A 16,244-nucleotide genomic window follows, 5' to 3' on the forward strand; every position below is an offset into this window, starting at 1 on the left:
CGCTATTGTCCGCCCGCAGGGATCGAGCAGGGTCATCGGACCTGTCGGAAATTATCAATCGAGCCATCAGCGGCTCGATTGATAAGGGGGAAAACGTACCGTGTATCCCCAGCATTGGAAGGTCTTGCTAATAACAAGACTCCAGGAAATGATGGCATTCCAGTGGAACTTTTGAAAAGCTTGCATGAGGATGCTGCAGGAGTGCTGTTTGCAATTTTCCATCAAATATGGAAAACACAAGAGTGGCCTAGCCTCAGTACTGGAATAGCATTTATCTCGCTTTCTAGCAAGGCAATGTTAAATTCTACAAGCTAGATATATGCAACTATATATGGAACGAGAACTGCCAGATGTGCAAGCTGGCTTTTGAAGAGGGAGAGGCACAAGGGACCATATTGCCAACATTTGATGGATAACATACAAAGCAAGGGACTCCAGGAAAATTTCTACTTTTGCTTTATTAACTATTTAAAAGCTTTTAACTGTGTAAATCATGATTTTGGCCTAGTGCACACCAGAGCGGTTCGGCTGCGTTTTGTGATCCGCTTGCAGCTGCGGATACGCTAGGGTAATGTATTTCAATGGGCTGGTGCACACCGGAGCGGGAGGCGTTTTGCAGAAACGCATACTCCCGGGGTGAGGCATTTTTTGGATTGTGGATGCGTTTCTGCCTCAATGTTAAGTATAGGAAAACCGCAAACTGCTCTGAAAAACGCCTGTTCAGAGCGGTTTTGCCGGCGTTTTTGTTACAGAAGCTGTTCAGTAACAGCTTTACTGTAACAATATATCAAATCTACTACACCAAAACCGCTACACAAAACCGCAAAACGCTAGCTGAAACGCTACAGAAAAAGCGTTTCAAAATCTGCTAGCATTTTGCAGATCTGCTAGCGGTTTTTGGTGTGCACCGGGCCAAAGTGTGGCAGATTCTCATGGATATGGGTATACCAGGCAATCTCATTTGCCTTTTCAGGAATCTATATGCAAACCAAGAAGGAACAGTTAGAACAGAGTATGGAATAATTGACTGGTTCACAATTAGTAAAGGAGTGCGACAAGGGTGCATACTGTCTCCTTATTTGTATGCTACTTGTATGCTGAATATGTAATGTGGAAAGCTGGTTTGGATGAGTCACATGTTGGAATTATATAGCGGGCAGAAATATTAACATTCTGCAATATACCGATGATAGCTCACTGCTGAAACTGAGGAGGAATTAAAGAGCCTAATCATGAATGTCAAACAAGAAAGTGCCAAAGCTGGTCTACTGCTTAATATCAAGAAAACTAAGTCATGTCACCTGTTCCAATGAACCATCTGCAAATAAATGAGGAAAAAGTAGAAGCTGTACCAGATTTAATCTTGGGATGGATGGTCTCTGCAGATGTTCACTGCAACCGTTAGATTAAGAAATGCTTGTTGCTTGGAAGGCAAGCTACGGCCAGTTTGAACAAGATACTGAAGGATAAAATTGTCACTTTACTTACAAAGATTAGGATAGTTAGAGCCATGGGCTTCCCAGTAGTGACATACGGCTGTGAAAGTTGGACTATAAATAAAATCAGGCACAGAAAAATTGCACCCGTCACTGCATTTGGTAGTGCAAGTGTACGCACCTTTAGATGGAAAGACAGCATGGGCTTGACTGATTCACCAAGACAAATAGCATGCCTTATCTGAGTTAACAGGCCTTATCAGAGATAACACGCCTTATCCGAGTTAACACTCTTTATCAGAGATAACATGCCTTATCAAAGTTAACACGCCTTATCAGAGTAGCAAGGCAAATGCTACGAACCCACAGGGCCTCAGGGCAGGTCGAGTGGAGCTCTCGTCATTACCAATTAGCAGGCATACGTTCGTAGCGCTCGCTATGCTACTCTGATGAGGCGTGTTAACTTTGACAAGGTGTGATATCTCTGATAAGGAGTGTTAACTCGGATAACGTGTGTTATGTCTGATAAGGTGTGTTAACTCGGATAAGGCATGCTATTTGTCTTAGTGAATCAAGCCCCATATGTGAAGCTATGAACATGCCTCTGCAACAGCTGAAAGAGGCCGTGATTAACAAAGACCTCTGTCATGCAGATGTACATATGGTCACTACGAGTCAGTCGACTAAAACAATCCTGAGAAAAACAATCTAAACTTACTTCACAGTGTCTTCTCCTGCAAAACAATTGCCCTAGTTACAACATATCATGGCCTTTATATAAGCCTATAAAGCTACAGATTGAACCCAGGATAGTGATCTCTAATTGACAGTAGAAACTAAACACAGTGTCTGTAGCTAGCAACTGTGGAAAGGCCCATCCATACACACGCTAGATTAAAGCCATCTGAGTTAGCCGATAAGGACCGTTTCTGCTGATAAACCAGTGTGTGTTTTCAGCAAGCCCGACCCCATGTCCGATCAGCGATCCGCTAAGCAGATCAATTCGGCTGAGCGATGGCCAATAGCTTTTTTCTCCCTGCTTGCCCCACCCTCTGCATTATGTCACAACTGCGACGCTCCACCAGCCCTCCACTTCCCCGCATTGCAACAGAACACACCGGTACCCTGCAGGCTAACTACGCGTCTGTAAAGCCTTGGCCCAGCAATGTTGCTGACGGATTGGGTGGCAATCCCCTTGGGGAACAGCCATCTAGCATACACTACCAAAACACCTTGCCTATTCGACTGCGACTGTCCTGTGATCGACATTACGATCCATATTGTGCGTGACGTCAGCCAAAGAACCGCCAGCCCCAATCATTGAATGCTGCCCGCAGGCTGTTCGTGGGGTCCATGTGCTCCAATAGTAAACTACATTTTTGCCCAATTTGACTTTTGAATATCGAATTGTGGTAAATATTGTATAGTGTATGGCCAGCTTAACAATACAAGATGTAAAGTCACAGCATGGCTTTCAGGAGAGCAGATACCGATGTATAACTTACGCTCCATTTCCAATCAAGCACAACACAGGTTTATTGCTGCCCACCAGGGCTGTGGAGTCGGCACAAATTCATCCAACTCCAACTCCTCAGTTTATGAACCCGCTGACTCCAACTCCAGGTACCCAAAAATTGGGCCAATTCCTCGACTCCACAGCCCTGCTGCATACTACACATATTGAGTTAAGCGAAATTGACAGTTTCATTGTTTGCATTGGATTGAAAATTGGATCCAACAATAATCCAACATTTCACCACACACTACAAGCTGTATCTGTTGGTTACTTGGGGATCGTCGATCGAATACTTATCTATAATCATTTCAATCACTCCTATTACTTTATCTGATCGATTCCAAACAGAACGGAGGTAATGTCACTTTTCACCAGTATGGTACATTTTTCACATCCAGTTGTGACTGTTACACATTTGGATATGGAAAGGAGATGATGTCTGTGACCAACTGGGATGCAGAAACTCTTGCTGAAGCAGTTGCAATGATTGAAGTGCTGAAACCAAAGCCAAAGAGGAGGGAATTGGGAGAAAGAATTAGCTGCAAAATTGTGCTTCATACTCCCACCAGAGCTTGGTGAATAATCCTGAACATTGGATTGAATGGTCGAATAGCAAAATCGATCAGTGTATAGGTAGCTTAAATCTAATGGCAACACGTATGAAATAAAACTTACGCAAAAAAGAAGAGATCTGCACACCAGTATAAATGTACACAAATGAATGTGGCATGTGAGTACCCACCTTGTGTCCAACGATGGTTAAATAATGGACCCCCAGCTCTTGGACATCCACAGTTATCTTCCCCAATGCTTGTGCTGCATCTGTGTGTAACAGGATTGGAGGAAGTCCATGGGCAGTGCGCTCTTTAGAAATAGGTGCCAGGCGTTGTGACAATTCACCCACAGGCTGCAAAAGATGAATCAAGTAATCGTTAGCATACCAGTTATTTATTCCTACATCTTATACATAGACGAGACTGGACACATTCCAGATACAGGTAAAACAAAGTACCCAAAAAAATAATGCCAGGATCTAACTTTCATAGGTCAGCTAAGATCACATCAGTAGCAGCACCTATTCTCTAGAATGTTATACTGTAGCAGGTTGTTTTTAACCAAATGTAAACATTTCTAATCTACCACTGTCGGAGAACACAGAGCAATCCACCCTCTGTGCACCCTGCATGTGTTTATAGAGAACAGCCTGTCTAATTCTCCCTTCTCAGCAAGTAATAAGCTAGTGTAATTTGCTTACTGCTCTGAGCTGCGGATTTCCTGTCCGAGCCTGACTCGGGGTTACCGCTAAGGAGGTTAAAGCAGCTCGGCAACAATTGGCATTACATTTGCTTGCAAGCTGGAATTATTTGCATCCTGTTGACCATATCAACATACTATCATACACTCAACTACCAACCTCTGTATGCATAGGAAAAAATACCCATAAGCAATGAGTATGATTTGAAAATGATAGGTAAACACCTTCAGCAGCTTTCCCCACAGACATATTTGCTAAACAAGTAGCAGAAAGCCTTGTGTATGGGTGCTGTTTCAAGGACAAACAATGTATTTCTCAATGGATGGACACAATGGGGCAGATTTGTCAAGCAGTGAATCTGACTCACAAGTGGAGCAGTGGCTCAGAGTGACCAATCAGAGTCCTTGATCTGGGCACTGGCTCCACATTTTGTACCAATCTTGAAGCAGTTTTCCTTGCACTGGTTTGGATAAATCTGCCCCTATGCATTGAACACAACACTAGGTGACACACAACCCATCCAGAGCTTACTTACCATGATGATGCCAGTTTCATTATTTGCCAACATGACAGAGACCAGATAAGTGTTGGGGCGCAGAGCTGCAATGACATCATCAACCTCTAGCTGTCCTGTGGTCGTGGACACTGGCAGAAAGGTCACCTCTGTATTACAAAAACAAATATAAGAAAACAAATCACCAAGTCACCAAACAGCTGCAGAAATAAGATCATAACCATTTTACAGCTCTGGACAGTCTACTAGTTAAGGGCACCGCCTCTGACATAGGAGTCCAGGGTTTGAATCTCGGCTCTTCCTATTAAGTAGTCTAGTGCGTATTTTTTTTTTACGTGCGTATTCAGTAAGGAGTCCTTGGGCAAGTCTCCCTAACACTGCAGGATGGCCTACTGAGCGCACCCTTAGTGGCAGCAGCTCTCAAGCTTAATAGCTCTATATCAAGATATGACACTAGTTGCAAATATTACTAAAGGTGCCCACACACCATACAATAAAATGATCCAACTTCAGGCCACTTACATGGTGTGTTGCCTGCATTATTCTTCTGCGTCGCTTCTCTGCTGCAAGGGCCATGCAAGTCTATGAAAATTTGCATAGTTCACGCGATGCGGTGCAGTGTGTCGGATGTATCTAAATCACCGCAATATCAACACAAAGGCTGCAGCGCGTTACTGCATGATACATTCCTACTGCATGGATTATGCAGCATTGCATGGCAACGCAGCAATTGAGCACTACAGGAGCATGGTGCAACTGTTTGCAATCCCAGTGATGTACTTCTTGCCCAGCAGGGAGTATGTCACCACCCAGGGGGCGGTGCTATGAATATGATGGCTGATTTCTGTGGTGCGATACAGTGCTTACACCTTTAGGAGTTAAGGTATGGGGACTGTAAGGTGACCATACATCTGGCGACTTGGCAGTCTATCGACCAGCAGATTCAATTATTATAATCAAATGAAAAATGGTGCTGTCAAGAACATGCCCGATCAATGATGCAACCGAAATTGGTCGCAAATATCGATCAGACATGCTGAAAGATGTCGGGCCGACATGCTCGATCGGTTGCACGGCACTAATGGCATGCGATAATCAAGGACAAACACAATGGAAGCCCTGGCCATTGTCCCCCCAGTGGGAGGTGTGACAGGTAACGTATAACTGCACCGAGGAGCACTTGAAACATTGAGGGGGGGCAGCAAGGCGGCGTCACAAAGCTGGTTCCTGCAATAATTGAATGCTGAAGTAGATCAGGAGTCGTCTTATGGGCAGCTGACAGATTTCTCTTCCCCAGGGGCATAGCAATAGGGGTTGCAACTGAATCGGGGCACTTGGGCCAAAGGCGGCCCAAAAGGGCCCTCCCTCAACCACAGTATTAGCTCACTATTGGTCCTGTGCTCATAATAATCACTTCTACAGACACTTTAAAAAGTGGTAATTATTAACAAACTGTTCCCCATCCTCTTCTTGCACCTCCAACACTATAGTTGCCATTGGCAGGCTTTGGTGCGCCGTATCAATTGCATCAGGGCCCACAGCTCCTTAGCTACGCCACTGCTCTTCACATTCAATCAGAGAGAGATCTGTCAGTTGGTCGAATCTGCCCATCATCACTAGATATATGGCCACCTTTACTGAATTCCCTAGACATGACTGCAAGGGGAAAATCAACCCCTGTACACATTAAGGCTACTTGCACACCAAGACGTTGCGCTAGGTGCTACGTTAAGGTCGCATAACGTGCCCCTGGTGCTCTTCGATGTGGACGTCAGAGTGAGCCGCGTTGTGCAGCTCACTCTGGTGTCCGAGATGCCGTGATGCATACTCTTGGACGCATGCGGCATCACGTGGTCCCGCCGGCCAATCACCGCACAGAGCGGCCGCACCAGGAAGCGTGCAGTGAATATTAACTAGCCATGTGCCTGGCCGCTCTCCGCTCCTCCCCAACATGACTGAGCATGTGCAAACAGTCAAACGCGGCTTAAGCCGCTGTAACGCTATAATATGCTGCACTTTCGGAAGAACGTGCAGCGTTACATGAAACGCAACGTGGGCAGTGTGAACAGCCCACTTGTGTTACATTGCTGTGCATTGGGGGAGCGTTACAGGCTGCACTAACGTGCGCCTGTAACGTCCCTGTGTGTAAGCAGCCTAAAAGATAATGAGAATGGAAGACAAAAAGCCAAGGACAACTTCCAAACAGATACAAGCTGAACTTCCTGCAGGTCCATCAGTATCTGATGGCAACACCCATTGCTTAATGAGTGACAGCAGGCTTGGTGGTTGAAGACTCAGGAGAACTGAGGAATAAAAAACATAAAACAGCCAGACTGGAAACTTATTCTTTAGACAGGTGAGACAAAACAGAAGCTTTCTGGAAAGTCATATGAGTTCCGTGTTGAAATATTCAAAATCAAGCTCTTTAACCTATTCAGGATGGTGTGAGGGGAAATCTACAGTGTGCCTGTGCAAAAAGGCTCTGGTCTGTAAAGAGCCAAAGCAGCGCCATCTCTAAGAGGTCAAGAAAACAAGACCCATGAAAATTGTAAATCTAAATTGAAACATAAAAAAATGTATAAAAATATAGCAATGTTAATGTTTTTTTTACATTGCTTTGGCTAGACAAGGAGTTCATGGCTTATCTAACTTTATGTTCTCTGCTAGAAATGTCAGTATAACAAATGGACACCTACCAGCTTTGTGCTCCCTCTGCAGGTACTGAAGTGGTAATGCAATAGAATCATGCTCCACATTAGAGGTGATGATGTGTGGTAGTGCCTCGTCTGCTTTGTTACTGTGACTTTCCTTGGCTCTTCTGCTAAACTGTTCCACTGCTGAAAACACTACCATATTGTTGGCCTAGAAAGAGACATACTTGTAGTTAAAGTGACAGCAAGCCAATAATTTAAACCTGTGTATCTGTAAAGCATCAGAAAGCATGAAGGCTTGCACAGCGTTCTGTCACTATGGCGGGCGGGTGATGTGCAGTGCAGGATGGAGGGGATGGAGTGCGTGAGACAACCACGTAGTCTGGTAGCGATTGAGCAAGATGATCAGATCTGTCGCCAGCATGTCAGGGCTGCCATACACACACTAGATTCTCAGCAGAGGCGGTCTTTAGCGGATGCCTCAGACGAGTTAAGTCTAGTGTGCGTACGGCCCTTATAATATTTGTAAATTATTTAGTCATTGTTTGTCTATTGTAAACATTTGCTCTCTTCGATGAAATGTATCACAGGTGCAACATCCTACCAGGTAATCTCTGCTGAATGTTCGTTTACTGAGAGTTCTATGCACAGAGGGAGATACTGCTTGCTTGGCAGTTGGAAAGGTCCAATCAATAGTCCATTAGGACTTTTCTTCTAGAGTGAGGAATGAACCAGATGGCAGTGAAGACATCATGAATGAATCTTTAACTTAACTATAAGAAAACAAGTATTGCTATTACAGTTGATAGCTGCACATACAGGCAACTATTACCATCAATCTAAGCATGGGAAGGCCTTAGGTTATGGGTAAACAGGATCACACGTTATGATTTAGTTCTATACTGAACTCTACTGATAAGTGCTTTTACTGGATACCCCAATTTTAAGATTTGCTGAGTGGAGCAGTGATTGAATGGGATCACAGCACACGGGAGACATAGCAGCTTGCCCCTGGGCACCCATAACATTGGATATTTACTCTCTGCATACATATATACACACTCTGCTGTTGCTGGACTCACTTCTGTTCCTCCAGACGTGAAGATGATGTCTTCTGGTTTCCCTCTCACCATGCTGGCAATGTGTGCTCGGGCTGTGTCTATCAGCTGCTTGGCCTTGCATCCTGCAATGATTACACAGAAAGAAAGGATACTTTTTAGTGTCAGAACTATTATTATAACTGTATTTTTATGAAGTCAGGAAGTCACTGACCACTTAGCAGCCATATTTATTCTCTGAATCATTGGCCCTCAGAAAGCTATCAACTAGTAACGGCCCGTTTCCACTACTGCGGCGCGTTTTCGACGCGAAAAACGTGTGAACGAATCCGCTTACGGTTGTGGATTTGTTTGCGTTTGTATGTGGATTTCCACGCGGAATCGCTTGCGGTTTGCGCTGTGATTTTAACCATGTCAGTGCCAGTATGCATTGACATGGGTTTTTAAACGAAAACGTGAATAAAAACGCATGGAAAACCGCAAGACTAAAACGCTTGCAATTTTCCTATTAATTACATTACCGGCGAATCGCGTGTGTGTGCGGCGAGCAAATTCTGATGGTTCTGCTGTGCAGATTTTTTCTGCACAACAAACCGCACAGAATTCCGGACAAGTGGAAACAGGCTATTTACTAGAATGGGTTTTGCAAATCTGCATGCAGAAAACACATGCAGATTCGCTGTATTGGAAACGAGCTCTAACTGGTCATAGACTCACTAAACAGTAAATCCACATGATGAGCAAAACAGCTTAATAGTCAGAAACAGAAGCCCCCATGTTCCTACCAAGTGAAGTCTATCATGTAACTGAATGGAGAAACTAACTGGAGAGAAATCTAGAAGACGCCCTAAGGGCCCTTTTACGCTTAATGTGTTGGTACGCGTTAGTGTGCGTTAGTGTGCATTTTTTTCCATAGCAGTGCATTGTGAAAAAGATTTCAGTTGTAACGCGTATAGTGGGAACTGTGCCATAGGAAAATATGGGCATTACTTTGAAAATCAGTTTTCTTTCAGTTTTAACTGAGAGCAACTAATTAAGTGTAAAAGGGGCCTTAGCTGCTGACTATAACATTGTCTCAAGTCACTGCCCGAGAATAAGTATGTATATAAGATACAGTACCTACACTCCTTTACTTACTTAACTTTGATAACAACAAAGCAGGGTGTTAATATTAAGAAAAAAAGACCTAGCGAAAAAAACAGCATACTTACTTATTTATAGGAAACTTGACATGAGGTGAGGGTGACATAAAGGTTGCCACTGGCGTAACAATAGGGAATGCGACCCCTGCCATCGCGGGGGGGGGGGGGGGGGGGGGGCTAGGGCCCGCTCAGGGACTTTTGGGGGGCAGGAGGGGTCGCAGCATAAGAGGAGAGTGTGGCAGATCGGTGGGGAGGGGGGACATCCCCCCCCCTCACTTCGGGCTCTCCTCTCAGCGCTCCCCCTCCTGCAAACATTGGTGGCAGTAGGCAGCAGCGGCGGCGGCAGGCTGAAGCTGAACACATTACATCCTTCTCGCCGGAGGTCTTCCGATCCCTAAGAGCAACTTCCTGCGGCGGCGGCAGGCTGAAGCTGAACACATTACCTCCTTCTTGCCGGAGGTCTTCCGATCTCTAAGAGCAACTTCCTGTGTAAACAGGAAGTTGCTCTTAGAAAACGGAAGACCTCCGGCGAGAAGGATGTAATGTGTTCAGCTTCAGCCTGCCGCAGCTACCGCTGCCACCAATGATTGCAGGAGGGAGAGCGCTGAGAGGAGAGCCCGAGGTGAGGGGGGGGGGGATTTCCCCCCTCCCCACCGATCTGCCACACTCTCCTCTTATGCTGTGACCCCTCCTGCCCCCCAAAAGTCCCTGTGGGGGAGGGGGGCCTTTGGGGCAGGATTTTTTTTTTTGCAGGCGGGCACAGGGATTTCTGGAGATTTCCATATTTATTTCCATTTAACAGGTTTGGGACCACGGTGACCGGTAAGTAGAATATATGCCGCATCTGTGGCTCTCTAACTCTGATGCGGTGTAGATTACTGCTCCTGGAGGAATTAAACTCAGCTGAGCTTCCTCCTATTGGTCAGGAGCCGTTTTCATTGGCTCCTGACCTCCTGATTACGGTGAGTTAGGGCTCGTTTCCATGCAGCACAGAGACCCATGGCTCTGCGTGTCACTTCTGGTGGGGGGCGGGGCTTGAGATCCCGTTCATTATACTGAAGTGCCCCAAAATGCAGGCAACCATGCGCTGCCATTCAAAAGTGAATCACAGCGCATGAATGGAAACATCAGAGAGTGCAGTCTATGCACTGTCTGCTGTCCCTGTGATCGCGTTTCCATAAGCCAGCCTGAAAGCACGCTATATGGAGAAACGAGTCCTAAAACAATGCAAGTTGCCTGGCTGTCTACATTATGCTGAAAACACACAATGCAATTTCCCATCTATTCAACAGGAGATCGGACAGGAAGTTGTACATGTCCAAACTGCTCCCGATCAATAAAGGGATCGATTTTCAAATAACTTCACAAAATCGTTTCCCTTTCTCGATCAGAAACATATTGGACATCTTGGAAATAATCGCCCTATTCCGGTCGATCGGACGGGAAGTTGCATTGTGTGTTCCCAGCATTATCTTCTGCATCTAATCCTCTTAGCCATAGACTCTGAACAAGCATATAGATCAGGTGCTCTTACTGAACTCTGGCTGGATTAGCAACATGATTGTTTCAGCTGAGTCTGAGGTGTCACTCAGTCACTACTGATGCCAAAAGATCAGCAGGACAGCTAGGCAACTGGTATTGTTTAACCTTCCTGGCAGTAAGCCCGAGCTGAGCTTGGGCTATGCCACGCAGGAGGCTATTTCAGCCCCTGGTGGGGCGATTTGCACCATTCAAAGTGCTGTGCGCGCAGCTAGCACATTGCTAGCCGCGCGCACAGCTTGATCGCCGCCGCTCTGCGGCAGTCGCCCGCACGCAGCGGCGTAAGAGGGCCCCTCCCCCCCCCCCCCCCGCCAGAGTCCTGTGCTGCCCGGACCATTGAGTTCCAGGCAGCGCTATGGGCTGGATCGGAGGCGTCTGACGTCAGGACGTCGGCTGACGCCCATGACGTCATTCCGATCATCGCCATGGCGACAGGAGAAGCCAAACAGGGGAACGCATTATATACGCGTTCCCCTGTTTGCTATTGATGCCGGCGACGATCGCACTAGAGGGACACATGCGCCCTCCAGTGGTGTTTCATGTAGCTACCACTCTGGTAGCTTTACATGAAACCAAAAAAATTAAAAAAAAATGGATTTCTGCCTATTTGGCAAAAAAAATTAACCGCCAGGAGGGTTAAAAAGAAATAAATAAGGCAGCCTCCATACTGCTCTCACCTCGGGTTTCCTTTTGTTTGATTTTTGTGCTGTGCGTCCTCCTCCAGGTCCTGCTGCCATGGAAGCAGCCATCCTGTAGTACCAAACTAGCAATGCTCCCTTTCTGATCTGACAGCTCACTCAGTCCACCCTTTCACCCCAATGTGATGCTGCTCCCACCCTTATCACTGGTGTCTGGGCTGTGGGTGGAAGTGACAACAGCCTGGCAGTTTCAGAGCATGCTGTTCACAATAACACCATCACACCTCTACTTGCACATGAGAAAAACATGCTGGAAGGGGTGGGCAAGAAGTGCCTCTGAGGAGATAGGAGTTGAGGACAGCAACACACGATAGAAAGGCTCCTCAGATGCAGGCTGATGGGTACAGTAGTACCTCGTTATAGTAAACTCTGATATAGTAAACCTCTGGATATAGTAAACTCAGTCCTCTGGTCCCAGCAAATGTGTCAGTATAAATATACAGTGTACTAGCTGATTGCCCGGCGTTGCCCGGGTATGTATTTGGCTGGTGTTGGCTCTGCATACTTTTTCTAACCCTAACACACAATTACTCAATGACCAAGTTTGTGAGCTTTGCGGTCTTTGGTATCAATAATTTGCATTGAAATGAAAATATCTGGCTGTGTGTGGCTCCAGCCCCTTTTCTGAATTTGAACCCCAGTCACCCAATAACCAAGTGTACCAGGTTTGAGGCCTGTGCCATTAACAGTTCAAGAATGGTAGCAATTAAATATTCCCATTGAAAAGCAATAGGTGAAGTTTGATACACTTTTGTAGGCTCCACCCACTTTTCTGAATATTAATCCCAGTCACCCAGTGACCAACTGTGCAAAGTTTAAAAACCCTGCCATTAACAGTGTAAGAATGGCTGCAGTTTACATTTTCCCAGTGAAATTTGTATTTGTCTCCACCCACTGATGACCCGGCATTGCCCGGGTATGTATTTGACTGGTGTTGGCTCCGCCCACTTTCTAACCCTAACACACAAACACTCAATGACCAAGTTTGTGAGCTTTGGGGTCCTTGGCATCAATAATTTGTATATTCCCATAGAAATTAAACAAATCAGATAGGCTGTTTGTGGCTCCACCCCTCTCCAGCATTTGAACCCCAGTCACCCAATGACCAACTGTAGCAGGTTTGAGGCATCTGCTATTAACAGTGTAAACATGGCAGCAATTTAAATATTCCACTTGAAAATCAATAGGTGAATTTTGATTGGCTATTATAGGCTCCACCCACTTCCCTGAATATTAATCTCAGTGACTCAGTGACCATCTGGGCAAAGTTTTGGAACCCTGCCATAAACAGTGTAAGAAGGGCTGCAGTTTACACTTTCCCAGTGAAATTTGTTTTTGGCTCCACCCACTTTTTGTAACCTGGACACAAAGTCACTACTCAATGCCCAAATGTGTGAGCTTTGGGGTCCTTGGCATCAACATTTTGTATTTTCCCATGAAATGAAACAAATCTGATTCACTGTTTGTGGCTCTGTCCCCTTTTCTGAATTTGAACCCCAGTGACCCAATGACCAACTGTACCAGGTTTGAGGCTTGTGCCGTTAACAGTGCAAGAATGGCAGCAATTTTAATATTCTCCTTGAAAAGTGACATGTGATCTTTGATTGGCATTTTTAGGCTCCACCCAGTAAACAGCTATGCTAAGTTTGAGAACCCTGCCATTAACAGTGAAGAAGGGCTGCAGTTTACAATTTCCCAGAAAAATTTATTTTTAACTCCACCCACTTTTTGTAACCTGGACACACAGTCACTACTCAATGACCAAGATTGTGAGCTTTTGGGTTCCTGGCATCAAAATTGTGCTAATGGAAGCAGTTTATCCAGCAAAGAAATCTGGCTGTTTTTGGCTCCGCCCCTTTACTGAATATGAACCCCAGACAATTAACGACCGACTGTAGCAGGTTTGAGGCCTCTGCTATTAACAGTGTGAGAATGGCTGCAGTTTCAATATTCCCCTTGAAAGTCAATAGGTGAATTTTGATTGGCTCTTGTAGGCTCCACCTACTTTTCCAAATATTAATCCTAGTCACCCAGTGACCAACTGTGTGAAGTTTGAGAACCCTGCCGTTAACAGTGTAAGAAAAGCTGAAGTTTACATTTTCCCATGTAAAAAGTTAGTTGTTTTTGGCTCCGCCCACTATTTCTAATCTTGACATACAGTCACTTAATGACCAAGTTTATGAGCTTTGGGGTCCTTGGCATCAATAAGTTGCATTTTACCATTGAAATTAAACAAATCTGATTGGCTGTTTTTGGCCCGCTCCCTTCAGAATTTAAACCCCAGTCTCCCAGTGACTGACTGTAGCAGATTTTAGGCCTCTGCAATTAAGAGTGCATGAATGGCAGCAATGTAAATATTCTCCTTGAAAATCAAAAGGTGAATGTTGATTGGCTGCTGTAGGTTCCACCCACTTTTCTGAATATTAGTCCCAGTCACCCAGTGGCCAACTGTGTCACGTTTGAGATCCCTGCCAGTAACAGAATGGCTGAAATCAATCTAACAAATCTGATTGGCTGTGGCTCCACCCCTTTAGTGCATTTGGACCCCAGTCACCCAATGACTGACTGTATCAGGTTTGAGGCCTCTGCCACTAACAGTGTAAGAATGGTAGCAATGTGAATTCCCCTTGAAAATCAATAGGTACATTTTGATTGGCTGTTGTAAGCTCCACCCACATTTCTGAATATTCATCCCAGTCACTAAGTGGCCAATTGTGTAAAGTTTGGGAACCCTGCCATGTTAAAAATGTAGTTGTTGGCACCACCCACTTTTTCTAACCTTGACATACAGTCACTCAATTATTAAGTTTATCAGCTTACTCAATACTTTGTATATTCCCATTGAAAAATAAACAAATCTGGCTGTTTGTGGCTCCGACCCCCTTTCTGAATTTGAACCCTAGTCACCCAGTGTCCAACTGTGTCCAACTGTACCAGGTTTGAGGCGTCTGCTTTTAACAGTATAAGAGAATGGTAGCAGATGAAATATTCCCTTTGAAAATCAAAAGGTGAATTTTTATTGGCTGTTGTAGGCTCCACCCACATTCCAAAATCTTAATCTCAGTCACCCAATGATCAACTGTGCAAAGTTTGAGAACCCTGCCATTAACGGTGTAAGAATGGCTGCAGTTTATATTTTCCCAGTAAAAGTTGTTTTGACTCCGCCCACTTTTTGTAACCTTGACACACAGTCACTCAATGACCAAGTTTGTGAGCTTTCAGGTTCCTGGCATAAAAAAATGTGCGAATGGAAGAAGTTTATCCACCAAGGAAATCTGATTGGCTGTATGTGGCCCCGCCCCTTTAGTGAATTTGGACCCCAGTCACTCAATGAAAGACTGTAGCAAGTTTGAAGCCTCTGCCATTAAAAGTGTAAGAATAGCAGCAGTTTAAATATTCCCCTTGAAAATCAATAGGTGAATTTTGATTGGCTGCTGTAGGCTCCACCCATTTTCTTGAATCTTAATCGCATTCACCCAGTGACCAAGTGTGCAAAGTTTGAGAACTCTGCCATTAACGGTGTAAGAATGGCTGCAGTTTATATTTTCCCAGTAAAAGTTGTTTTGACTCCGCCCACTTTTTGTAACCTTGACACACAGTCACTCAATGACCAAGTTTGTGAGCTTTCAGGTTCCTGGCATAAAAAAATGTGCGAATGGAAGAAGTTTATCCACCAAGGAAATCTGATTGGCTGTATGTGGCCCCGCCCCTTTAGTGAATTTGGACCCCAGTCACTCAATGAAAGACTGTAGCAAGTTTGAAGCCTCTGCCATTAAAAGTGTAAGAATAGCAGCAGTTTAAATATTCCCCTTGAAAATCAATAGGTGAATTTTGATTGGCTGCTGTAGGCTCCACCCATTTTCTTGAATCTTAATCGCATTCACCCAGTGACCAAGTGTGCCAAGTTTGAGAACTCTGCGATTAACAGTCTAAGAATGGCTGCAGTTTACATTTTCCCATTTAAAATGAACGGCTCAAATTTGATTGGCTGTTTTATGCTCCGCCCACTTTTCCAGGATTTGTAACCTCGGTCACCAAGTAACCAACTGTGCCAAGTGTGGGGACTCTGGCTTTATTACTGTAAGAATGGCAGCCTTTTACATTTTTTCCATTGACTTGAATGGGTGAAATCTGATTTGCTGTTTGTAGCTCCGCCCACGTGTGCAGGGGACACACACACACACACGATTTTGTATATATATAGATAGATGATCAATTCTGTAAACTACTTTTTCTGGTCCCTTAGGGCTCGTTTCCACCATAGCGAATCCGCATGCGGCGACGAGATGCGGATTCGCTTGGTACATTGAAGTGGCCGGGGCTGTTTCCACATGTGCGGCGTGCGGGAGCGATTTGGCGGCGGGCCAAATCTGCACGACGGGACCCACCGAATTCGCCTGCGTCGGGAATCCGTGCAAATCGCCGCTAATGTATT

At 45.1% G+C, this 16,244-nt stretch overlaps 1 protein-coding gene across 3 annotated transcripts in view; it reads right to left on the reverse strand.

Moving 5' to 3' along the window:
- The window catches only part of SCLY (selenocysteine lyase), a 56,839-nt gene that overhangs the window by 20,422 nt on the left and 20,173 nt on the right, over positions 1-16,244 (reverse strand). For all 3 annotated transcript variants that reach the window (XM_068280672.1, XM_068280671.1, XM_068280673.1), the window contains 4 exons: positions 8,455-8,555; positions 7,418-7,583; positions 4,743-4,870; positions 3,695-3,859 (listed from right to left, as the gene is read on the reverse strand). In XM_068280672.1, the coding sequence (XP_068136773.1) occupies positions 3,695-3,859; positions 4,743-4,870; positions 7,418-7,583; positions 8,455-8,555 (560 nt within the window). The remainder of the gene's footprint in view (positions 1-3,694; positions 3,860-4,742; positions 4,871-7,417; positions 7,584-8,454; positions 8,556-16,244) is intronic.

Source organism: Hyperolius riggenbachi, chromosome 4 (assembly GCF_040937935.1).
Source record: "Hyperolius riggenbachi isolate aHypRig1 chromosome 4, aHypRig1.pri, whole genome shotgun sequence".
Lineage (NCBI taxonomy): Eukaryota > Metazoa > Chordata > Amphibia > Anura > Hyperoliidae > Hyperolius > Hyperolius riggenbachi.